The 20,160-nt window shown below is 45.3% G+C and overlaps 1 protein-coding gene across 1 annotated transcript in view; it reads right to left on the bottom strand.

The window, feature by feature from the left end:
- The window catches only part of LOC135903230 (lysosomal alpha-mannosidase-like), a 61,932-nt gene extending 46,547 nt beyond the window's left edge, over window positions 1-15,385 (bottom strand). The window contains exons 1-4 of the mRNA XM_065433641.2: window positions 15,044-15,385; window positions 8,098-8,200; window positions 6,959-7,132; window positions 3,658-3,851 (exon numbers count right to left, since the gene is read on the bottom strand). Of these exons, the coding sequence (XP_065289713.1) occupies window positions 3,658-3,851; window positions 6,959-7,132; window positions 8,098-8,200; window positions 15,044-15,148 (576 nt within the window). The 5' untranslated portion in view covers window positions 15,149-15,385. The remainder of the gene's footprint in view (window positions 1-3,657; window positions 3,852-6,958; window positions 7,133-8,097; window positions 8,201-15,043) is intronic.
- Between the last annotated feature and the right edge of the window lie 4,775 nt (window positions 15,386-20,160).

Below are 20,160 nucleotides of genomic sequence, written 5' to 3'. Positions count from 1 at the left end.
GAAATTTGCAAAATAATTTATTCTTTGCCTAGTTGGTTGATATTCGGTGAAGGCATTGTAGTGCTAACAAAACCGCCACACACAAACACACACACACACACAAGAAAAACAAGACCGCCGTTGTGTATATATACGGTATGTCTTGCGTCTCTTTCAGTGGCGCTACAATGCAGTCACCACGAAATGCACGGTGTCGCCCGAAATGCGTAGCTGTCCCGCAATAGCTAGCGAAATGTGATGCGCAGTAAGCCTTGCACAGTTTTGTGCTATGCCAATTCGAGTAAACATTCGCAGGGGCGCACCGTCGATCGCCCTTTCCTGATAGAACAAAGCTTCAGTGAGGGACACGCTATTTATAGTGCGAGCTGTCTTCATTTGTGTTGGTGGCACTTCCCGGTGATGATTTCTTTGTTATCCTGCCATTCGCTTATTATGATTATTATTATTACTACTACTACTGCTACTATTATTATTATTATTATTGCTGTATAGAGGAGGGATGCCTTAGAGAATAGTAAAAACAATAAAACAAAAAGCTGATAGAAATGTCTGCAACACCACATCGTTCGGGAAGTCCAGCAAAACTCCGTAATGACATTAATCCTTCGCGTCTAACCCCTGGCTTCGTTTTGAATTCATTCAGCTTGGTGCTGGTTCGTAGATCAGGTGCAGAGCGTGGCGTTGGCCATGCATGTAGCTCTCGAGGTGCATTACGTTTCCTGCTGTAGCAGTGACAGGAGCGTAATGTTACGCGCACTGTTCTTGAGAAGTTTCGATTGGTGTCCGTTTATGTAAACATTCACTTAATTGGTTTCGCAATTGTGAGAACTTATTTTAATCACTCGGTATTTCCTTTAAAAATATCCACAGTGCGAAGGTTAGCTAGAGTTTAGACTGACGTGCTTAAATAGAGTTGTTTTACTCGCCGAGTTGCAAAGTCAAAATATTCGCGTTCATGCCGCGCGGATAAACAATAATCATGTTCATGTCGGGCAAAGCGCACGAGTGAAACTTGCATGTTGCCCCTTATAACAACAGGGTGTAGTTCCGCGCGGAACAGCAGAATGAAGATCAATAAAGAAGCTATATATTGTTAAGTAATGAGAACCGTCACTGAGCAATGAGTAAATAATGTTCGTGTTGTTGCATATTGACAGCCGCAAAAAAAAAAGAAACATTTTCCCAGTTCTTCTGTCTTAACGAAGTCAACTTGAAGAAGCCACCTTCTGTGTAAAGACAGAAAGTGCAGTAAAAGGAAAGCGCAAAAAAAGGGCGAAACGAGGGCTTCGATTCTTGCAAATTATAGCCCCCTGAGAACAACCTACAATGAAGTGAATAAAAGCACAAGTGAAATTCATTATAGCATATGTGTTTAACTCAAATACAGAAACATTGGGGAAAAGACAAAAAGAAACAAAAAAAATGGTTTAGGCTAGTCGATTCATTTCGTAAGTGTAGAGGCAGGGAATTAGAGTAGACGAAAGTACAAATTGCCGCCGCTGGAAGCCAAGCTGGCACCTTCAGCATTGCGCGTGCGTATACAGCCTGTGTAGGTTCAGCCTCCACGGAAAAGCGAAAAAAAAACACAGAAAAAAATTGGCATGTACCATTGTAGCAGTCCTGTCAAATGGCGCCATATCAGGTTTATGTAGTCAATTTAACGTGGACGGAATAATCAACCGGTCAGCAATCCAGATAAGCAAGAGACGTTTAGAGTATCGGTGGAAAAAAAGCACGGAAGAGATTGATAGGACCGGATCCGGTACAGGCATACGTAGCGGTACAGGTTAGATAGACAAGTTTTGGGGAAGAGAAATAAAATGAGCGAGATGTATACAAACATGCTAGAAGGAAAAACAAGTATGGCATACCTGAGTATAAGTCAAGCAGGCTATAGGTGACCATTTGTCACCGCCCCGTTTCAAAGGGAATGCCGATAAATCATCATCGCGTTCACAAGTAAAGAACAAAACGATTCTTCGTTGGCAGGATGATGATTTATCGGCATCCCCTTTGAAACGGGGCGGTGACAAATAGTCACGCATATCCTGCTTGAATTACTCAGGTAAGCTGCACTTGTTTTTCATCCGAGCATTCTTGTATACATCTCGCTTATTTTATTTCTAAGTCCCCACCCGGAGGAAAGAAACGAGTAGGAGGGAGATTCGTGGGACGCAATTGAAGCCCCGAAAAGTCGGCCCAACAAGTAATCATGTAAAGGGGTTGGTTTTTCCATCGCCGCTGAAGCTTCGCTTATAAGCGCGCTCGCCCGAAAAAACAAGCTGGTGCGACACCAGCCTGCGGCTGGTGCACTAGTACGTTGCAACGAAGACAACAAGTATACACGTTGAAATATACGACCGAAGCTGCACGAGCATATCGAGTAAAAATGCACACATAATGGTTACATGCAACATATTACATACGTGATGCGTTATGGCGGCCTACAGATACGAAAATAGAGCTTTCCGTTGAAGGAATAATTAGAAAGAAAAAAGACATCTTCGTGCTTGCAGCCGAACAATTGGAATTATATCAGATATATTTCAGATTCTCAGGCCACGTCCAAGCGTATGCAGATGGCTCTTGTCAAGGCGGTTCTTCTACTTCAGCATTGCTCATTCCAGAAAGCAGCCTTGAACGGACCAAAAAACTATCTCGTGTGACCTCACCAACTACAACATAAACTTTTGCCGAGTTATAAGTGCCACGGCACATAAACACAGCAAAAGAAAGGGGAAAATAGGTATTCTGTACCATTCCCAGGAAGCATTATCATCTCTTAGTATCGTCAACATCAGTTCACCGAACTCGACTTTCATTTATGAGGCACCAAAACAGCTTGCAAGCGTAGGTATAGAACTTGACATAATATTGTTTAGTGGATGCATGGTCACTGTAAGATCCCAGGGAATGTAGCAACTGATGAGGCGGCACGACAAACTCATAAGGACATTGTAACATCACGGGTTCTATCACGCAGAGAGTTGCGCCATATCTTGAGACACACTTCAGCACACAGTTGTAAAGAAACATGGTATGATTGAAATTCATGATCTTTAGTATTATTTAACATTAAACGTTACCTTGTTATTTATTACCACGCTCATTACATACTCGGAGATCTTTTGAAGCATTAGTTTACCGCTTGAGACTTGGTATCACGTTTACAAAACATTTTCGACATAAAGTTTGTCGCGCTGATAGTCCGCAGTAGTCAGCTCTTGGAAAAGCATCCCAACAAGTGCATATAAAATCTACGAGGAACCAAGCACACTGGGTCGAGTACGCTGTGCGCAGGGTTCATCACGTGTTGGCAAAGAAAGCTTGACTTTAAGATAGGTCTACGATAACACTAAACCATGTGGTGGTGGAAACTTTCGATGGAGTCTAATGGCATATTCGGGAGGTCCTCTGAGAACACTCTGGCCGAGCTGCGAAGGTGTTGAAAAACAGCCTTGCATCTGTATTACGAGAACGACCAGGTATGGAAGATATGACCCGGTTTCCTTATCGTCAGCCGAGCCTGCTTACGCTAGCAGTAACCTAATTAGTTGCTTTTTTACATTAACTTTGCAGCGCTGCCAAAGCGTTCTGAAACGACCATCCCAATGCGCCCTGTTCGACCAGGCTGACTGACCACGACGTCTTTCTTACCTGCGCCAAGAGGGAGGCGTATTCCCTGGAGTGACCAAACGGGTCAATCTGCCATCCTATCCTAGGCACGCCGCATTTGCCGAAAGTGTCCTTGAGCTTGCGCAAGCCGTAGGTCATTTGATCGATTGTGTTAGTGTAGTAGACGCCGGCCTCGTCGTTCATCACCCAGCCACCGCTGATGAACTCCAAGCGACCTGCACGATGCAGACTATATGAGACGGCACGCTTTCAGGAAACTATATCACGTATTCTTTTTTAAGTCATGCAACGTTATTACCATATACTTGACGTAACGAGTTTCATAATTTTGCAAGATAACAATTACTTTGTCTACACGGTAACGCTTAGTGTAATTAAATTGCAGACCACTAGTCGAGTGTCAGTGGTCTGCAATTGGCATTCGGCACAGGGATGATGATGATGATGATAAAAATGCTTTTGTTAAGAGATGGCTCGAAGGCCTATTATGTGGAATAGGAAGAGGGATTAAACATGTACATGGTTCACCTCGTTTCCCCACCAGCGTTCTGCAGCAATGGCTCGACCACCTTAACACGGCAGGCTTGCAGATTTGGACACCTACGACCTCCGAGCGTTTCTCTTATAATAAATTTTTCTTTCTATTTTGGAAGCACTTTTAACCGGCCTTGATAGGCGATGAGCGCTGCTGCTCAATTCTTCGCTTAGTGAATCTTATGAGTTCTCTAACATTGACAGATGCTTTTGACCATTGTAAACATATGTATTTTTTATCTGTATGGTAAGTGAATATTATACGCCTGTGTATTTACATTCTAACGCACAAACAGCATTTTAGGCCTGAATAACATGCAGCTTACAGAATAAATAGAATTAGAAAGTGGGTGCCGTGGAAACGGAAGTGCAGCCGAGGACGACAATGAATTAGGAGGAGTGATGAACTTTCCAGCCATAACTTCGAATATGCTAGCGCAAGACAGACGTAACTGGACATCGCTGGTAGGGGCTTTCGTCCTGCAGTGAACATATAATAGGCTGATTATGAACATCCAACTTTATTTTAACATACATTGCTGATGTACCCACCTTTTCGCGGAACGTTAACGTTTGCTGGCGTCTGTTACAATTATCATTTAAGTATAGATGGCCAACGAGTGAAGAGGGCGACGAGAGCACGTCCCCTAGGTGTTGGCCGAGAAACTGAAAGGGTGCTTCTATGGGCCGACAGCGACTTCCACTTAGGACGATTTTGCCAGGAAACCAGCTATGCGCAATTCTTCTATTTTGCAATGTGCCGACTGGCAGCGCCTTTCCCTGGCTCCAGCTACAACTAAGCACTGCACTTCACGTAGGACTCAGCCGCGAGCATCGTGGCGTTGAGTAACCACAATGTTACGCGCAATGCGTTCGTACCTTGCATCCCCGTCCTCCAGCGCACACATCGAGCGAGCTTCAAGTGTTGCTGCTGCTGTTTTCGCAGAAAACGAGAGAAGATGACCGGGAAAAGTTTTGAAAGTTTATTATTGGGGAATACAAATAGCCTGTAAGAGCTGCAGAGGACTCATTGAAAGAGCCAGTTCGACTGGTTTTATTTACAGCATTTATACAATGTCGATCAAGCTTGCCAGGCAAGTAACGCAAGATAATTGATGACTTTTTACCACTAGCTCAATTACTTTCCTTGGACAGTAATTGGTCACTGTAATCGATTACAATTTTGAACGAAGCAATTATAATTGTAATTGGTTACTTTCTTTTCTGTAACATTTGCAAGTCTGGTTATTAGGGCTGTTGAACAAAGTCGTTTTGAGCAGGCCATGGATGCATACAGAGCCCGAGGTTTATTTATGAGCACTCGTCTTTCTGTGGCGCATTCTGTTATACACTGATGCTCATTTTGCGAGCCCGTGAGTGAAACCAAGGTTGCCTAGCAATTTCGACCAACATTTCCACGTGCAATATATTGCGGCTGTGAGGAGACAGTAGAGCACCTTCTGCGCCACGGTCCAACTTCGGCGGTAAGCAATGGGCCCTACGAGCTATGGTTTAAGCCGCTTGGACAACAGTCCGCTTTCTAAGAAAGAGATTCCTGGTACGCTGCCTAAGCGGCCTCGCATGCACAAGGCCACGAAGCCATATTGGGCTGCTTGAAGGCGACTGGACTGTACAAACGCCTGTTACTGTTAGAGAACCTTCCTATGCGAGTTTGTTGACATCTGCCTCTTCGTTGTTTTTCTTATATATGTTTTGTCTCATTTATCTTTTCCCCTTCCAGAAGTATAGGGTGGCCAACAGGGCACGTCCTTCGTTAACCTTCCTGCCTTTTCCTCGCCTTCGTTCATCTCTTATCCTAGCAATTATAGTTTTGTCGTGGTCGTTAGTCGCTCCTGTTTCCCTCTGTAAAAAGCAGCAGTCACCACAAGTCAGTCAAGCTCAATTCAGGTTCCACTCTTTTTTTTTGTTTAACAGAACTAAAAAGTGCTACGAGAAGCGACAGCAGCACATCAGCTGAGGGAAAGGAAAGTGGAACCCTATTTAGGTACCGTGCCGTGAGGCTTCATGAAGTCGGAAACTTTACTGTTTCATTAAGACCTTAGTGAAAGTTGGGGGGGGGGGGGGCGAAGTGAAGGAGTATATGACTAGCTCCTTCCGCTCGTCAGAAAGGACCACTTCGTGGTGCCCCTGCATAAATATATTCGCGGTCAACTTCTAAGGAAATAAGGGATGCAAATAGGCTACGGATGCAAAACGTGCCCAAGTAAGAACGCCCCTGAATAAGAGTCCTCGGATGCTGATTTGGATTAGTTTAACCTGGAAAACGGAAAACAAACGTCTTACTTGCTGCGTCGCTTATATATTAAAACAACATGTGAAATGCACCAGCTGAGTGTTAAGATTGCAGTTAATACGGTGAGGCTAGCCCGCGTCACCGCATTGACTGCAATCTTAACAATCTTGATTGCTAGAGCTTTGCTAGTTGGCTGACGTTTGACTTATATTCTAGCTTTTCTCTTCAACGTTTGTGCAAATTCGAAACCACACGTGGCACGTGGAAGCTACGCTGATTCATCGTCTTTTTAAAGAAGTAACAATTACGGCGCAAGAAAGCAGAATAAGGAGTGAAGAGGACACGGTTTAACTTTCAAGATCGTCAAAGAAAGCGAAAGCACTGTCAAAACTGTGCCGGACTACCTGGCGCAGTAACACCGGGGCAGCAGCTCCGCGCCCGGTATATATTTCGCTTTATTGCAAATAAACGTTGTCCGCTCCACTCTACCACACGCGATGGGAGGGACATATACGCCATGCACAGGAACGTTACCGGACTGCACGAGCGCGTTGAATCGCTCCTTCTTGGTCTCGTTCAGCCTCTTCCACCAGAGGTTGAAGAAGCCTGTCTCCACGAAGATGAACCGCCTGCTGGGGTCTTGCTCCAGTTCCTCCAACACGCTCTCGAAGATATAACGCACGCCAACGTTGGCGTATTCATTTTTGGCTGCGAGAAAAAAGAGAAGAAGACAGAACAACAGCGTTAAAAAAAAATTATGCGCATCCAACGGCCATGTTGGAATATATATGAAGGGATGCTTTCGTGAAGCGTATGATTAAATGCTACAAAATTAACTTCTATAAAACTAAATGCGACGCGTACAGCTGTCTTTAGTGTCACCTATGCAATGCGTAAGGTCATGCCTATGCGCCGTACCGGTCACAGCATTAAGGTGATGCAACAGTTATCTTTATGCGCTGCACCGATCACCATCTAAGCTGGGATGCCAACAGCAATTCATGAGAATGCACCCTGTGAGACTTCGACGCAGTGACGTTACAAAGAAGAAGGCGATGTTTGTCGGGGGAAGAATGTTGAGATGTATGACGGGAGAAGGAAGGCGCAAGGCTAAGTTTGCCTTAATTTCCACGTTTCATTCCTGCTCCTTGGCCTAATAGCAAACTGCGCATGCCCTCGTGTGAACGTGGTCTCGTGCGCACGCGACATGACGCGTGAGGCACGTGCCTGTTCGGCAAGACAGCAGCAGCAGCCATGGTCATGTCGAGGAGGGTCGCTATAAAAGTGGAGAAAAAGATAGGTGAAGGATAAATGCGAAGGTTGTGGGTTCGGTTCCCATCTGCGGCAAGTTGTTTTTTTTTTCATCCACTTTAATTTTCATTCATTTATCGTTTCCTTATTTAATTTATTAGGCACAAGTAATTTCCGCTATGCTGTCCTTGGTGATAGTGTTTGTTGGCTTCTTATAATATGACTAATAAAAATCGGGCCCCTCGGCAACCCCCTTTCTTCTCGTTCATATATATATACACAATAAAAGTACAACACCAGCACCAGTCTGCGTGCAGTTTGAGAGTTCTTGTTCACCCTAAAACGTTACAAAGTATGCTTGGCTTAACGAAAAAACGAAAACAAACAGGACTAAACAAGAACGAAGATAAAAGTGCACTCACTTCCATAGAAATACTGGTCAACCGTCTTTAGCCATCCCAGATCCATGTGTGTGTGGGCTAGCAAGTGGACGTTCAACATACCCGGTCTGGTCGGTGGACAGCTCTGAGAAAGAAAATATACCGTGGTATAGTGGACTCTACTCGTATATTTCGTACGGCGCAAATGATGAGGGGGCGCAGCTCTCCCAAGGTGCAAAATACGGAGGCTGGAACGTAGGTCGGGACAAGGTGACCTAACTCCGGTTTTAGCAGGGCGATGTTTCATGAGCTCGGTTAGGAAAGATGCTAACGTGGTAAACCAGTGAAAAAAAAAGAAGTCAGTGCCCTTACACTCTGTGAAGAAGAATGACCAGCGAAGCTGTGTATGTAGGCCCCTAAATGGCGAACTGCACGTCCACCACGGGTCGGCCCGGCATAGCACAATCTTCGGGATCGGCCCATGTCTACACACGGACACGATCCTGGGGGAACTAGCCCTTAACAGGTTCGCCGAAAGATTATTTGTTTATGCCAATTAATTAGATAATTAGTTAATTACTTGAATAATGAAACAATTATTTCAATTATTGCGACGACGAATGCGGGGGCAGTGGCACCAGCGTGTTCAAGCAGTAGCGCCGAGGTGTGCCAACGAGCCTGGTTTGGAAGACCACGACGCCGGAGCCAATCCTGATCATGATGGTTTTGTGTTAACGCACGGACACGTTCCTTAACTAGCCCATAAGAGCTTCACTGTAAAAAAAGAAAGGTTGAAGCGCATATGCATGTACATTGAAGTCATGAGCGGCACCTTACCGATAACAGTCTCGTGCATTCTTCTATACTACAGCTCACACGCAAGTTGCCGCACCGCGAAAGGTACGAGGTGCACACAGGCAGTATCCTTGCGGAGCGGAATATAGTTAGAGGAGTAACTGTCTGATTTGCGGCGGTATTAGGCAGCCTTATTTTATAATAATAATAATAATAATAATAACTTCTTTATTTCCATCAGTGATGGAGGAGACTGCGGGTAAAAGTCGCTTTGGGCAAGCGACTTGACTAGAGCCCGCAGCCTCCTTTACAAGGCAAACAGCGATTGCACAGGAGGCATATATATACATAATAATTGACTACATGTGAAATATGCACAAATATAAACGCAAAAAACACAACTTATCTGAAAAACGCTCTTCAATTATTTAAGAAAGATTGAATGACAAATTGTTCACGTAAAGCTCGTACACCAGTTATATAAATGTTAAGACCTGATTTCAGAAACAAATTTAAAAGTGTTGGTAGTGTGTATGATATCTTTTGTGTAGAATAATTGGCACGCGGAGTGACCACCTTCCACTGTTCCGTACACCTTGTAATGTAAGAATGTGTGTTCCTGGTGAGATTAGATAATTCGTGAAGAAACTTTAAGTTCTCTTTTACCTCCCGTTTGAAAGTTTGACTTAACTTGTAATTATAAAGGTTAAAAACGGGTATTACATTTGCTATCTGAAATAAGTCTGATGTGTGGGCATTGTAAGGTAGGTTAAATAGTATTCGCAAAAATTTTTTCTGAAGTATATGTATCTTTTCTAGATTCGTATGTGATGTGGTACCCCACACCAGCAGACAATAATAAAGTGTAGAAAAAAATAGGGTGTTATAAATAAGAACCTTGATTCTGTAAGGTAAAAGAGGTCTCAGCCGCACCATCATCCCAACTACACGAGATAGTTTGCCCAATACCGATTCTATGTGCATGTCCCAAAGCATATTTTGTGTGAAAATAACGCCAAGTATTTTAAAACTATCTACAATTTCTAGGTTTACATCGTCATAAACAAGGTTGATGGAACTGGTTATTTGCTTAGATTTTGGCCTAAATATTATTGCTTTTGTTTTGTTTATATTGATTTGTAGACAGTTTTGTTTTGACCATACATGAAGAGTTTTTAGAGTAGTGTTAGCTTTATTCTCAAGGCTGCTAGAGTCAGGTGACGAAAAAAAATATACTGGCGTCGTCTGCGTACATTACGTATTTCGCATCTTTATAGATATTTACTAAGTCATTTATATATATGATAAACAGGAACGGGCCATGAATACTACCTTGAGGAACGCCTCTGGTGATATGCTTCAAATTTGAGCGGCTATTGTTTATTTCAACATATTGATAGCGATTATCAAGATAAGATTTTATAAGGCTTCCACAGTGCCCTCGAATACCGTAGGTTTCAAGCTTATCAAGAAGAACAGAGTGAAGGATGCAATCAAATGCTTTAGTGAAATCAATATAAATACCAAGGACAATGTTCCTAATTTCAAATTGCGATAAAATAAACTCTTTTTGATGGAGTAGTGCTAATTCTGTAGACCGTCGTTTTCTAAATCCAAACTGGGCTGGAGAAATTAGGCTGTGCTTGTCAAAAAACTTTGAAACCTGCATTAGTATTAGTTTTTCTAGACCCTTCGAAAAAACAGGTAATATAGAAATGGGTCTATAATTTTTAGTATCATTAACGTCACCTTTCTTGAACAATACAAACACTTTGGCTATTTGCATCCGTTTAGGAAAGATAGCGCTTGACAAAGACAAATTAAAAATATAGGTAATGTACGGGGAAATGATATCAAGCACATACTTGATAGGGCGAACCTGCATGCCTTCTGCATCGCAACTTGAGCTATTTTTTAGTGAAAGGAAAACTGATGTCACCTCATGCTCAGTAAAGGGATGAAGAAAGAGTGAAGATGAATTTCTGTTCGGCATAAATTCACTAATGTCAGACGACGCATTACCACCAGAAAAGTTTACAAGGTAATCATTAAAAACATTTGCAAGAGCACTTCCCGATACTTCGCTCCCACCAAGTATTAGGGTTTGTATTCGCGGAGCTGATTTTCGACGATTCAAGACATCATTTAACTTTTTCCATAAGGTATCAGGTTTGTTCAAACAACCCTCGAATTCTGCATAAAAATAGGACTTCCTATGGGATTTTAGTTCCTTATTTAGCTTGTTTCTATACGACTTGTATTCCTTTAATATACTTGGATCCTTAGTCTTGACGAACTTGTGATAGAGCGCGTTTTTATAACTAATACGTTTTAGCAATTCGGGGCTTACCCACGGCTTCCGTAATTTTTTACCGAGCCTGAGCTTTTTTTCTGGAAAATGGTTCTTATATATTCGAGAGACTTCATCAATAAGCTTGCCATACGCGATTTCGACGTTATCTATTTCTAAAATTTGTTTAAGGTCGCACCGTAGAAGTTCGTCTCTGAAGCTATCTAGACGTGTTTGAGTAATACTTTGACATAGGATATACTCATGCTTCCTCTTCTTCTTAAAGTTGTGTTTTCTTAGAAAAAGAAATACTGGAAGGTGATCACTAAGGTTGTGTGACATCACTCCGGCAGTAGCAGTTTCAGTGTCAGCATTTGTAATGAGCAAGTCCAACAATGTTTCACTTTCGGATGTAATCCTTGCTGGCGTAGGGATTAAATTTTCATAACCATTTGAAGCTGAAATATTTAACATAGTTTTTTGTGGTACAGAAGTGGTCAGCATGCCGATATTGAAATCACCAGCGGACACCAAGTAATTGCTATTTTCTGCAGTAAAAGACAGCAGCTGTTCATAAGAAGAAAGGAACTGAAGAACGTTTCCATTTGGAGGCCTGTAGCACACAGAAAATATGTACTCATTCGCACGAACTGTTACCATTTCAAAATCGTCGCAACAAACACAAAAGTCGGGAAGCAATTCACAACTGACATGTTCTTTCAACAACAGCAAAACACCGCCGCCATGGCGGTTCGTTCGGTTCACACAAAACGATTGATAATGTCTAAACTTAGGCACGTCACGACCATCTCTGCACCAAGTTTCACTGAGCATTACAGCATCAAACAAAAAATGAAAACCATTGATAAAGTCATCGATATCTGTTTCTTTGTTATAAAGCGAACGAACATTAAGGTGAAGACACTTCAATGAACCAGCATGTTGATTTGACACAAGATTATCTACCTCATGCGGAAAGAAGGGACTATCAGTAGCCATGTTTAGGCGGGAATGATCAACTTCAGTACGCTCACAAGAGAGCAGGCTCAGGAAGGAAAGTCTGATCTGTGACGCACTACGATCACAGAGTCGCCCTCGTTCTTTCGCAGGAAGATCTTTCCATTCCTGTGCCACGCGAATTTGTAACCATTCAATTTCGCCCAGTCTTTAGCCTCTCGAAGCAGTTGCCGGTTGTAACTGGTCATGTTTTCCTGAAAGAACACCTTGGATTTCTTTTCCCTCAGCTTTGAGCGGCTGTCCAACCACTGGTATTGAACACATTGCCTGAGAGACCTCACAATTATACCAGGAATGCGGCCGGCTTTGCATGGAAGGCGGTGAATGGCAGCGACATCGGTTTCACTAAGTGCTGGGACCTCAATCAATGTGGCAAGAGAATTCACTTTCTCAAGCAAATTTTCATTGTCAGCTGCACTAACACCGTGACTTTAACACCTCGCTTGCTTTCCAAAGAAATCCCGGGATCCTAGTCATAAGCCGCGTTTACATGAAAGCGACAACTGGAGCATCACATCGCATCAACTTTCCAGCGCATCCCTACGATGTAAACGGGGCTAATGCGCTAGGAAGACGCGTACCGCCAGCATTGCACCAGAGGTGATGCGCTAGATCTAGACGTTGGCGCATCGCATTACTCATGGCGCGCTACTGTTGCATTCTGCCGCACTGATGTAAATGTGGCTACCGTATTAATTTCATACTGAACGCGACTGAACGTCCATCCTAGCGACTCTCACACCAACGACCGCGGAGCTGCACAAACGACTTCTCAAAGCTTTCTTAGAAAGATCAAGAGGAAAGCAGTGTCAGTGCTCAAAATCTGCCCAAGAATTTGGAAACGATTCACTGTGCCCGGTGCTATTCCTTCGCTGTACCTGAGCCTAATTTCAGATGCTTATAGTATGCGTCTCTCCGTCATACCCGACACATGCTCGTACGCGCTGCGCCGGCTTCACCAACGCCGGCGCCTGACTGTGCGTTCTGACTTTGGTGCGACGGCGTTGGTGCCTCTTAAAGCGAATAGCCTTCTCAGCTTCTTTTCACCCGTTTTAGTGGTCCGTGGTCGCAGGCGGCCGGGCTTTCGCCGCTGATGCAAAGGCCGCACGCTCTCACGCAGCTATACTCCGTTCCACACATACTCGAAGCAATGAACGCTGCGGAGGCTATAGCGGGACTTCTTGCGGTGGGTTGGTTCGCACTTGCCCATGGATGTTTTTTTAACACAATTGTGTGAAACTGTTTTGTATGTAGGTTCATGCAGTTTTGAACGAAACAAGTTTTGATCCTTAGAAACATACGCACCTCTCGGATTTTTTATTTATAACCCCTCGCGAGGAGTCTCACGTGCATGCTCGCGCGAACGAATGCTGTTGGCTCGCAGCGAAGCATGGTGGGACCGCCCAGCGAATCATCAACGGAACGTACGGGGTGGTAACTTTTCTCGGCCGAACTTCTTGCGTAGCTTCCGCAGCATTGATTGCTATGTGTGGAAGGGACTATATATAAAGGTTGAGGACCGTGTTGATCCCTGAACGCCAGCTATTATAGCTTTTTGAGACGCACATGCTGTCACACGAAAGCTGCGGGACGACTGATGGACAAAATTATGTAGTGGAGCGCTCGGCGAAGGACAGGCCTTTGTCTTCTTCTGCCGACCTCCCCCTATGTGGCGGCTGCGGGATAGCAGTCGCCTTCCATACCGGCGCTCACGCTACTGGAGAGAACACGATACGACGAATCGGTTTATCTGTACAGCCACCCATACTACCTCCACAGCTATGCTGGCTAACGGGCTCTGTTCTCTACGGAATTACGCAATCTACCAAGAAACGCTACCTCAGTATCCTGACATCAACAAATATTCGCCAACAAGCGCATCATTGCGTCAATGAAAGGGTTAACTTTCGTGTAGCGTTCAGCTATTCACTTGCGCCGGCATACACCGGCAACGGTTTCTGCCCAATATTTTTTTGATCCCATCCAATCACAATTGCTTCCGCCTGTGATGTGATATTGTTACGTGTAGCTTTTACAGGGTAGCTAACGGAGGTCAGAATGGTGACGCTGTTTCAAACGGGGCTCACACGTCGTCTTCCCCCTCCTCAGTGCAGCCACACTGTGGCGGCTGTTCCGTATCATCATAACATATCAATGGTTTATAAAATGCAATGTTTTACAATATAAAACATAATATAAACTAAATCCTATTATTAACGATACCACCGCTTTCGAGATACGACGCAGATGCGTTGTTGGCTCTCAGGTGATGGTTATTTCATGCCCACGCCCGACGACGCCACACAAGAACCGTTACGAAACTGCCCTAAACAGCTTCACTATAAAACGTTCTTGCCCATGAACTGTTCGTAAGAGTCCTTGCCAGCCAATTGCGAGTCCTGACATACGTGGTTGGCCAATGTGAGACATGCACCCACGAACGAAAATCTTAGTCGATTCGGGCCTTGTTGCCAGCATTATTTACCAGGCTCAAGTTGTGCCAGGCACCTTTCTTTTTAAACTTGATAAATAAACTGTGCATGAAACCACAGATGACTGGCGTGCCGGACTTTATAGGCTGGGACATGTGTGCAAGAATATGACGCACCTGCACCCGATCCCAACGACAAAATTTTCATCAGTGTGTTTCGTCCTCTGCTCCAATTTATTTCGAATCAATTCAATTTCTAATTGCGCGCAAGGAACGCACCCGACAACCGGTCGCCAAAGAATCTACGAATGCTCCTGGGCATCGTACCGGACGTTATACCCCACAGCTCAAGACATCCTTTCTTTCTTTGTTCTGTACGGGCTCTACAGCCAGCACAGTCGGAGACCTGACAACGGTTTGGCTCTGTAGACCTACAACGAATCGCACGCACTCACCTCGTATCCACATTTCGCATTCCTCTGTCTCGAAGAAGGCGCCGCAGATACGGAGGTTGCCAGAAAGACCGCCGACAGCGCGAGGGCTTGCATCGCAGTCTTCATGGCGGACCCTTTCTTCTAGGCGTCAGAGCCCGTGATCATGCAGAAGAGCCGTTCGCGTCTCGCTTCGCTTACTGAAGTCGCCTGCAACAAAGCCTGCAGCCGTCGCTGCCGAAAAACAAGCGGCCCAAATCGAGCACCAGCGGCAGCTGACCTCCGCGAGTTGCGAAGGGTGCGCAGCGCGCGTAATCAGCGCTGGCAGGACGGAAGGCGCCGCTGGCGACAGTGAACTCACCGCCGACGCGCGAAGAGACGGTGGCTTCAAGTTTCCAACTCGTTATCAGATCCGGCCGATAAGGAATGGATGTCTCGGTTCACGTGCTCTATTGTAGAGAGGGAGAAGCGACATCATGTGCGTTTGTGTAGAAGGGGGAGGGAGGGGCTGGCTAGGGGGAAATCTATCCGTCTCCTTTAGACAATCGGGAGGAAGCGACACCAAGCAGCTGTCACAACGGCGTGTGTGCGTCTGTGTGTGTGGGGGGGGGAGGGGGGGTGAGAGGAGCGTGCTTGAGGGGATTTTGCCGCCGCCTTCGGACAATCGGCAGAAGACACCGGCAACAGACCGGTGAAGCTATCATCACTACGGTAATCAATAGACGCGAAAGCCATGGTCGGCTATTTGGTTATCCATATCCAGGCGGGAGCAACGCTATAAAGACACGGGAATAGGAGGAGGCAGATATAAAACACACATAAAACGACACGTTGCGCTGTGTGTTATTTCCTACATTTTCTATTTTTCTAGGTTTTCTACGTATTCTGCGTTTCCTAGGTTTCTGTTTTTTTTGTTTACTTCGTCTAGGGCGGCGTGTCGTTTTCCATGTGCCTTCACCCATGCCCGTGTCTTTAGCCTTGTTTTCGCCTGAGGAAGGACAAACGCCGGCAACAATCAGCTGACGGCCGTTGTAGAAGACAATATTGGGCGCTTCTACATTGTTTCCCGCGATATAGACTGAAGCCTGCTTCACATGATGCGATTTTCAGCACAATGGAAGGGTGATTTACACCGCATGCGACGAAAATCGCAGTCGTACTGCCGAGCCCCCGCGCCCCCTTTTCGACTGCGGCTGACCGGTTGGTCCCAACGTCGCAACGTCACTGCGATTTTCCGTCGAAATTACACTGCGAGCTATTTCACGGTTTGTTTTCGCAAATGGCGTCTCGCTCAAAAAGTGCAATGCGCGGAGACGTGGACTACCGAATCCGGTACGTACGCGAAGGGCGAATAAAAAAACTTCTACCGCAGATTCCATTCTCCCATTTCCATGCGTTCGTTGGCACGCTACGTACCTTGTTGTAGCTATTACACGTACCCCGCCTTGTGTTCAAAAATGAATGTTTATGTGCACATGATTTATTTAAACTTTGTCGTATTGCCGTTATGACTGTAAATAATAATTAGCATGGATCCCAACTAGCCTTGAGCTAGGGATTCAGATGTCCTGTGCATTATTTCTTGGGTACTTTTCCTATCTTTGAATAAACTTTAAGTTCAACTTCAAGTGCATTTTCACGTTGGCTTCGTATGCTACAGACACACCTTGGCGAGTTGTCAATACTAACCGGTATTTGATCCCCACGAAGCGACATGGCCTTTTGGGCTCGTCCCAGTTTGCCTCTGTTGAGTAGCATAGAAAAATCATGCATACGGAGCAGTTTAAATAATTGCAACCTCGGCGAGGGCAAATGGCAGGACAGGAAATGCGGACAAGACAGTTGACGATTATTGTTGTGTGGCAAATATACGCCACAAAGGGTGTAAACTTTTCTGAGAGTGTAGAGCAAATATGCACTCCTAAGCAAAATTACACCCTTTTGCCACAACGATAATCATCATCTGTCTTGTCCGCATTTCCTTTCTTTAACGTGGCGAACCCGGTACTTCCCAGCAACGAACGGCATGCGCGTTATCAGCATGACATAGCATTCCCGACAGGAAAGTAGCGGGCGCGGCGTTTTCAAGAAAGGAAACGCAAGCAAGGCAGATTACGATTATTGTTCTGTGGCAGAGATACACCCCAAATGGTGTAACTTTGCCTAAGAGCGTAAGAGTGTGGAAACTGTATATCTAAAAACGCTTTGATAATCTTGCGTCAGCATGGCCTTTATTACTCTTTCAGAGATGCATGCGTTTCCTGTTGGGATCAGTACGGAGACATCAGTTTTCGTTTCTCCTTTGTGTAACTTCGATTTATGTCTTGTCAGCCAGCATTTAGTCGGGAAGTTCAATAAACTTTCATTTGTTAGTTTGCCTTATGATCGTCTTAGTGCCTAGCAGAAAGGTGTTCATCCATTTTTCTGTTATTGTTTTTAAGTATTGTGTGAGGTTGTGTCCTTCCTTTTGTAACAAATTTTTTATTCACGCTCAACTAATACTCCCTCCAAGCAGCCTGCGAGGTATGCAAATGTATAAATTGTACTGTAACATAAGTAGCAGTGGGGCTGTGGCTAGGACAGAGACAAAGACGACTAGAGAGCAAAACCTTGTTTAGGTGATCGATCGGCTGTACTACCTCTCACCTTCTCCTAAAGGTTTTTGCTGCAATGAATCCGAAACTATGGATCATTTCTTTATAGAGTGTCGTAGGTTCAACGTGCATAGAAAACGACTTCTAGAAGGTCCCTTGCGACAACTTGGTTTAGCCATTACGCTACCTATCATTCTGTCTCTGGGGGCGTCGGCACTAGGACACTGTAATACGAACGTATGTGATGCCATATATAATTTTATAATGTAAACAAGGAGACTTCCATGCTAATTTTAATGTTCTATTTTCCACAAGAAGGAACCAAAAATATTAACGTCTTATTTTAGGAAACTATAGCATGAAAATTATTATTAACGATTAGAATTCATTTAATATCTTATTTTCAGTAAAAAAAACTCCTATTTAGGTATTTATTCTTTTTCAACCCACTGCCGCCCGATTCATGGCCAATCCCCCGTAGTCAGTTGTGCTATAACTACAGGCACCAAACCAAACCAAACCAAGCTCTATCAATCTAGTCGCGAACGTTTACAGCCCAAATAGCTTCGCGACATTTGGTAGAAGGTGCTGGACCTTTTCCAAACCTGGAACTCCGTGGCCGGACAATCCCTGTCACAGCTCCCATGCCTGACGAGACTAGTCCTACCGATCCACCCCAGGCACCGCCTCCGGTCGTCTGTCCTCGTGCGCCACGCCAACGGGATCCTCCCATTTTCAATGGAACTGACGATCATGACGTAGAGGACTGGCTGTCATTGTACAAACGAGTGAGTGCCCACGACAAATGGACGGAAGCGGACAAGCTCGGTCCTTACCATTCTACGTTTCCGGCGTCGCCCATTTTTCGTTCCGCAACCATGAGGCTGACTTTCCCACCTGGACAGCATTCCGAACGCAACCTTCGGGCTGAACAACAGCTTGGCTGTCGTGTTCAACAAAAGGGCGAAAACTTTAAAAGCTACATTGAAGATGCAGTTGAAATTTGCCGCCGTATCAACCCAGATATGACCGAAGCTGACAAGGCCAAAAACATCTTGAAAGTCATAGTAGATGACGCCCCCAAATGCTCTTGGAAAGAATCCTCAGATTGTCAACGACCTCATAACGCTTTGCCAGAGCTATGAGGAGCTACGCAAACAACGGCTTTCTACGCGCCGAGCTCTCGCTGCGGACGTCGCGCCTTCAGCTCTCAGTGATGGCGTCAGTGCTACTCCTTGCAGTTCAACAATTTTCGACGAAATCAAGCAATTTGTACGAGAAGAAGTGGCATGCGAACTCTTTCTTCTGTCAGTCAGTCCAGCGTCAGAGTAGTCTCCAGGTCTCCGTCAGGTGATACAAGAACAAGTCGCTAAAGCCGTACCACTTGCTCATCAACCGCCTCCTACGCCTGTTCCACTTACGTACGCTGCCGTTGTCGTGAATCCAAGGCCTCCGTCCGCAGGTATGCAATCCAGACATACCAGCGCATTTCCCTCACCTCCGCAAACAGCTGCAACATATGACCCGCCGTGGTTGCTCAGTGGCGATGGTGTTGGGCTGCTGAGCACGAGTTCGCGGGATCAAATCCCGGCCACGGCGCCGCATTTCGATGGAGTCGAAATGCGAAAACACTCGTGTACGTAGATTTAGGTGCACGTTAAGAACCCCAGGTGGTCGAAATTTCCGGAGTCTTCCACTACGGCGTGCCTCATAATCAGAAACTGCTTTTCTCACGTAATACCCCATAATTTTTTAAAGCTCCAACATATACACCTACAAGCAGCTACTGGCCGCCACAGCAGCCCGTGCGCCCACCTCGCCAATATTTCCATCAGTCTCCGCCCGCTGTTCCCAATCCATGGCGCACCCATGACAACCGGCCTACCTGTTATTCGTGCGGCCTACCTGGGCATGTAGCACGGCTCCGCCGCTGGCCCGGATGGTATCCTTCGGATTCTCCGTGGGCACAAAGCAACGGTTTCAACTCTCCGTCCCGTTCCGCTACTGCCGCATAGCCCTTCAAAGCCTCGCCTCCTGCTTCCCGAACCTTCAATACCCGTCAGTCTCTGTCTCCCCGTCGGTGTTCTCTGTTGCCTCTTATCCGTCGCCCTGAAGCTATCTGAGAGGAATACTAAGGACCGCAGTTCTGGAGGCAGGAACTGCGATCTCAACGAACTCCTCAAGGCCTCATTTATTTCCTGCGTACGTTCTTTAAGTTTATGCAGAAGGACATTGCCGTTCATGCGCTTGTAGACACGGGAGCAGCAATATCAGTTATTTCGGACCAGCTTCGTCTTAACCTGAGAAAAGTCGCGACGTCATGTTCTGCCATTTCATTACGTACAGCAAGCGCTGCGCCAATTCAACCCTTAGGTAAGTGTACCGTGCGTGTTGTTATAAGCGGCACTTTATACCATGCTGAGTTCGTTGTTCTGCCTCGCTGTTCCCATGCCATGATTTTAGGATGGGACTTTCTGTCCTCTCATCATGCTGTTATAGATTGTGCCCACGCTGAACTCGCGCTGTTGCCATTCAGCGACAACGCTT

Source organism: Dermacentor albipictus, chromosome 2, assembly GCF_038994185.2.
Source record: "Dermacentor albipictus isolate Rhodes 1998 colony chromosome 2, USDA_Dalb.pri_finalv2, whole genome shotgun sequence".
Lineage (NCBI taxonomy): Eukaryota > Metazoa > Arthropoda > Arachnida > Ixodida > Ixodidae > Dermacentor > Dermacentor albipictus.
Note: the sequence above shows the minus strand (reverse complement) of the source record. Positions and strands in the feature narration are given on the sequence as shown.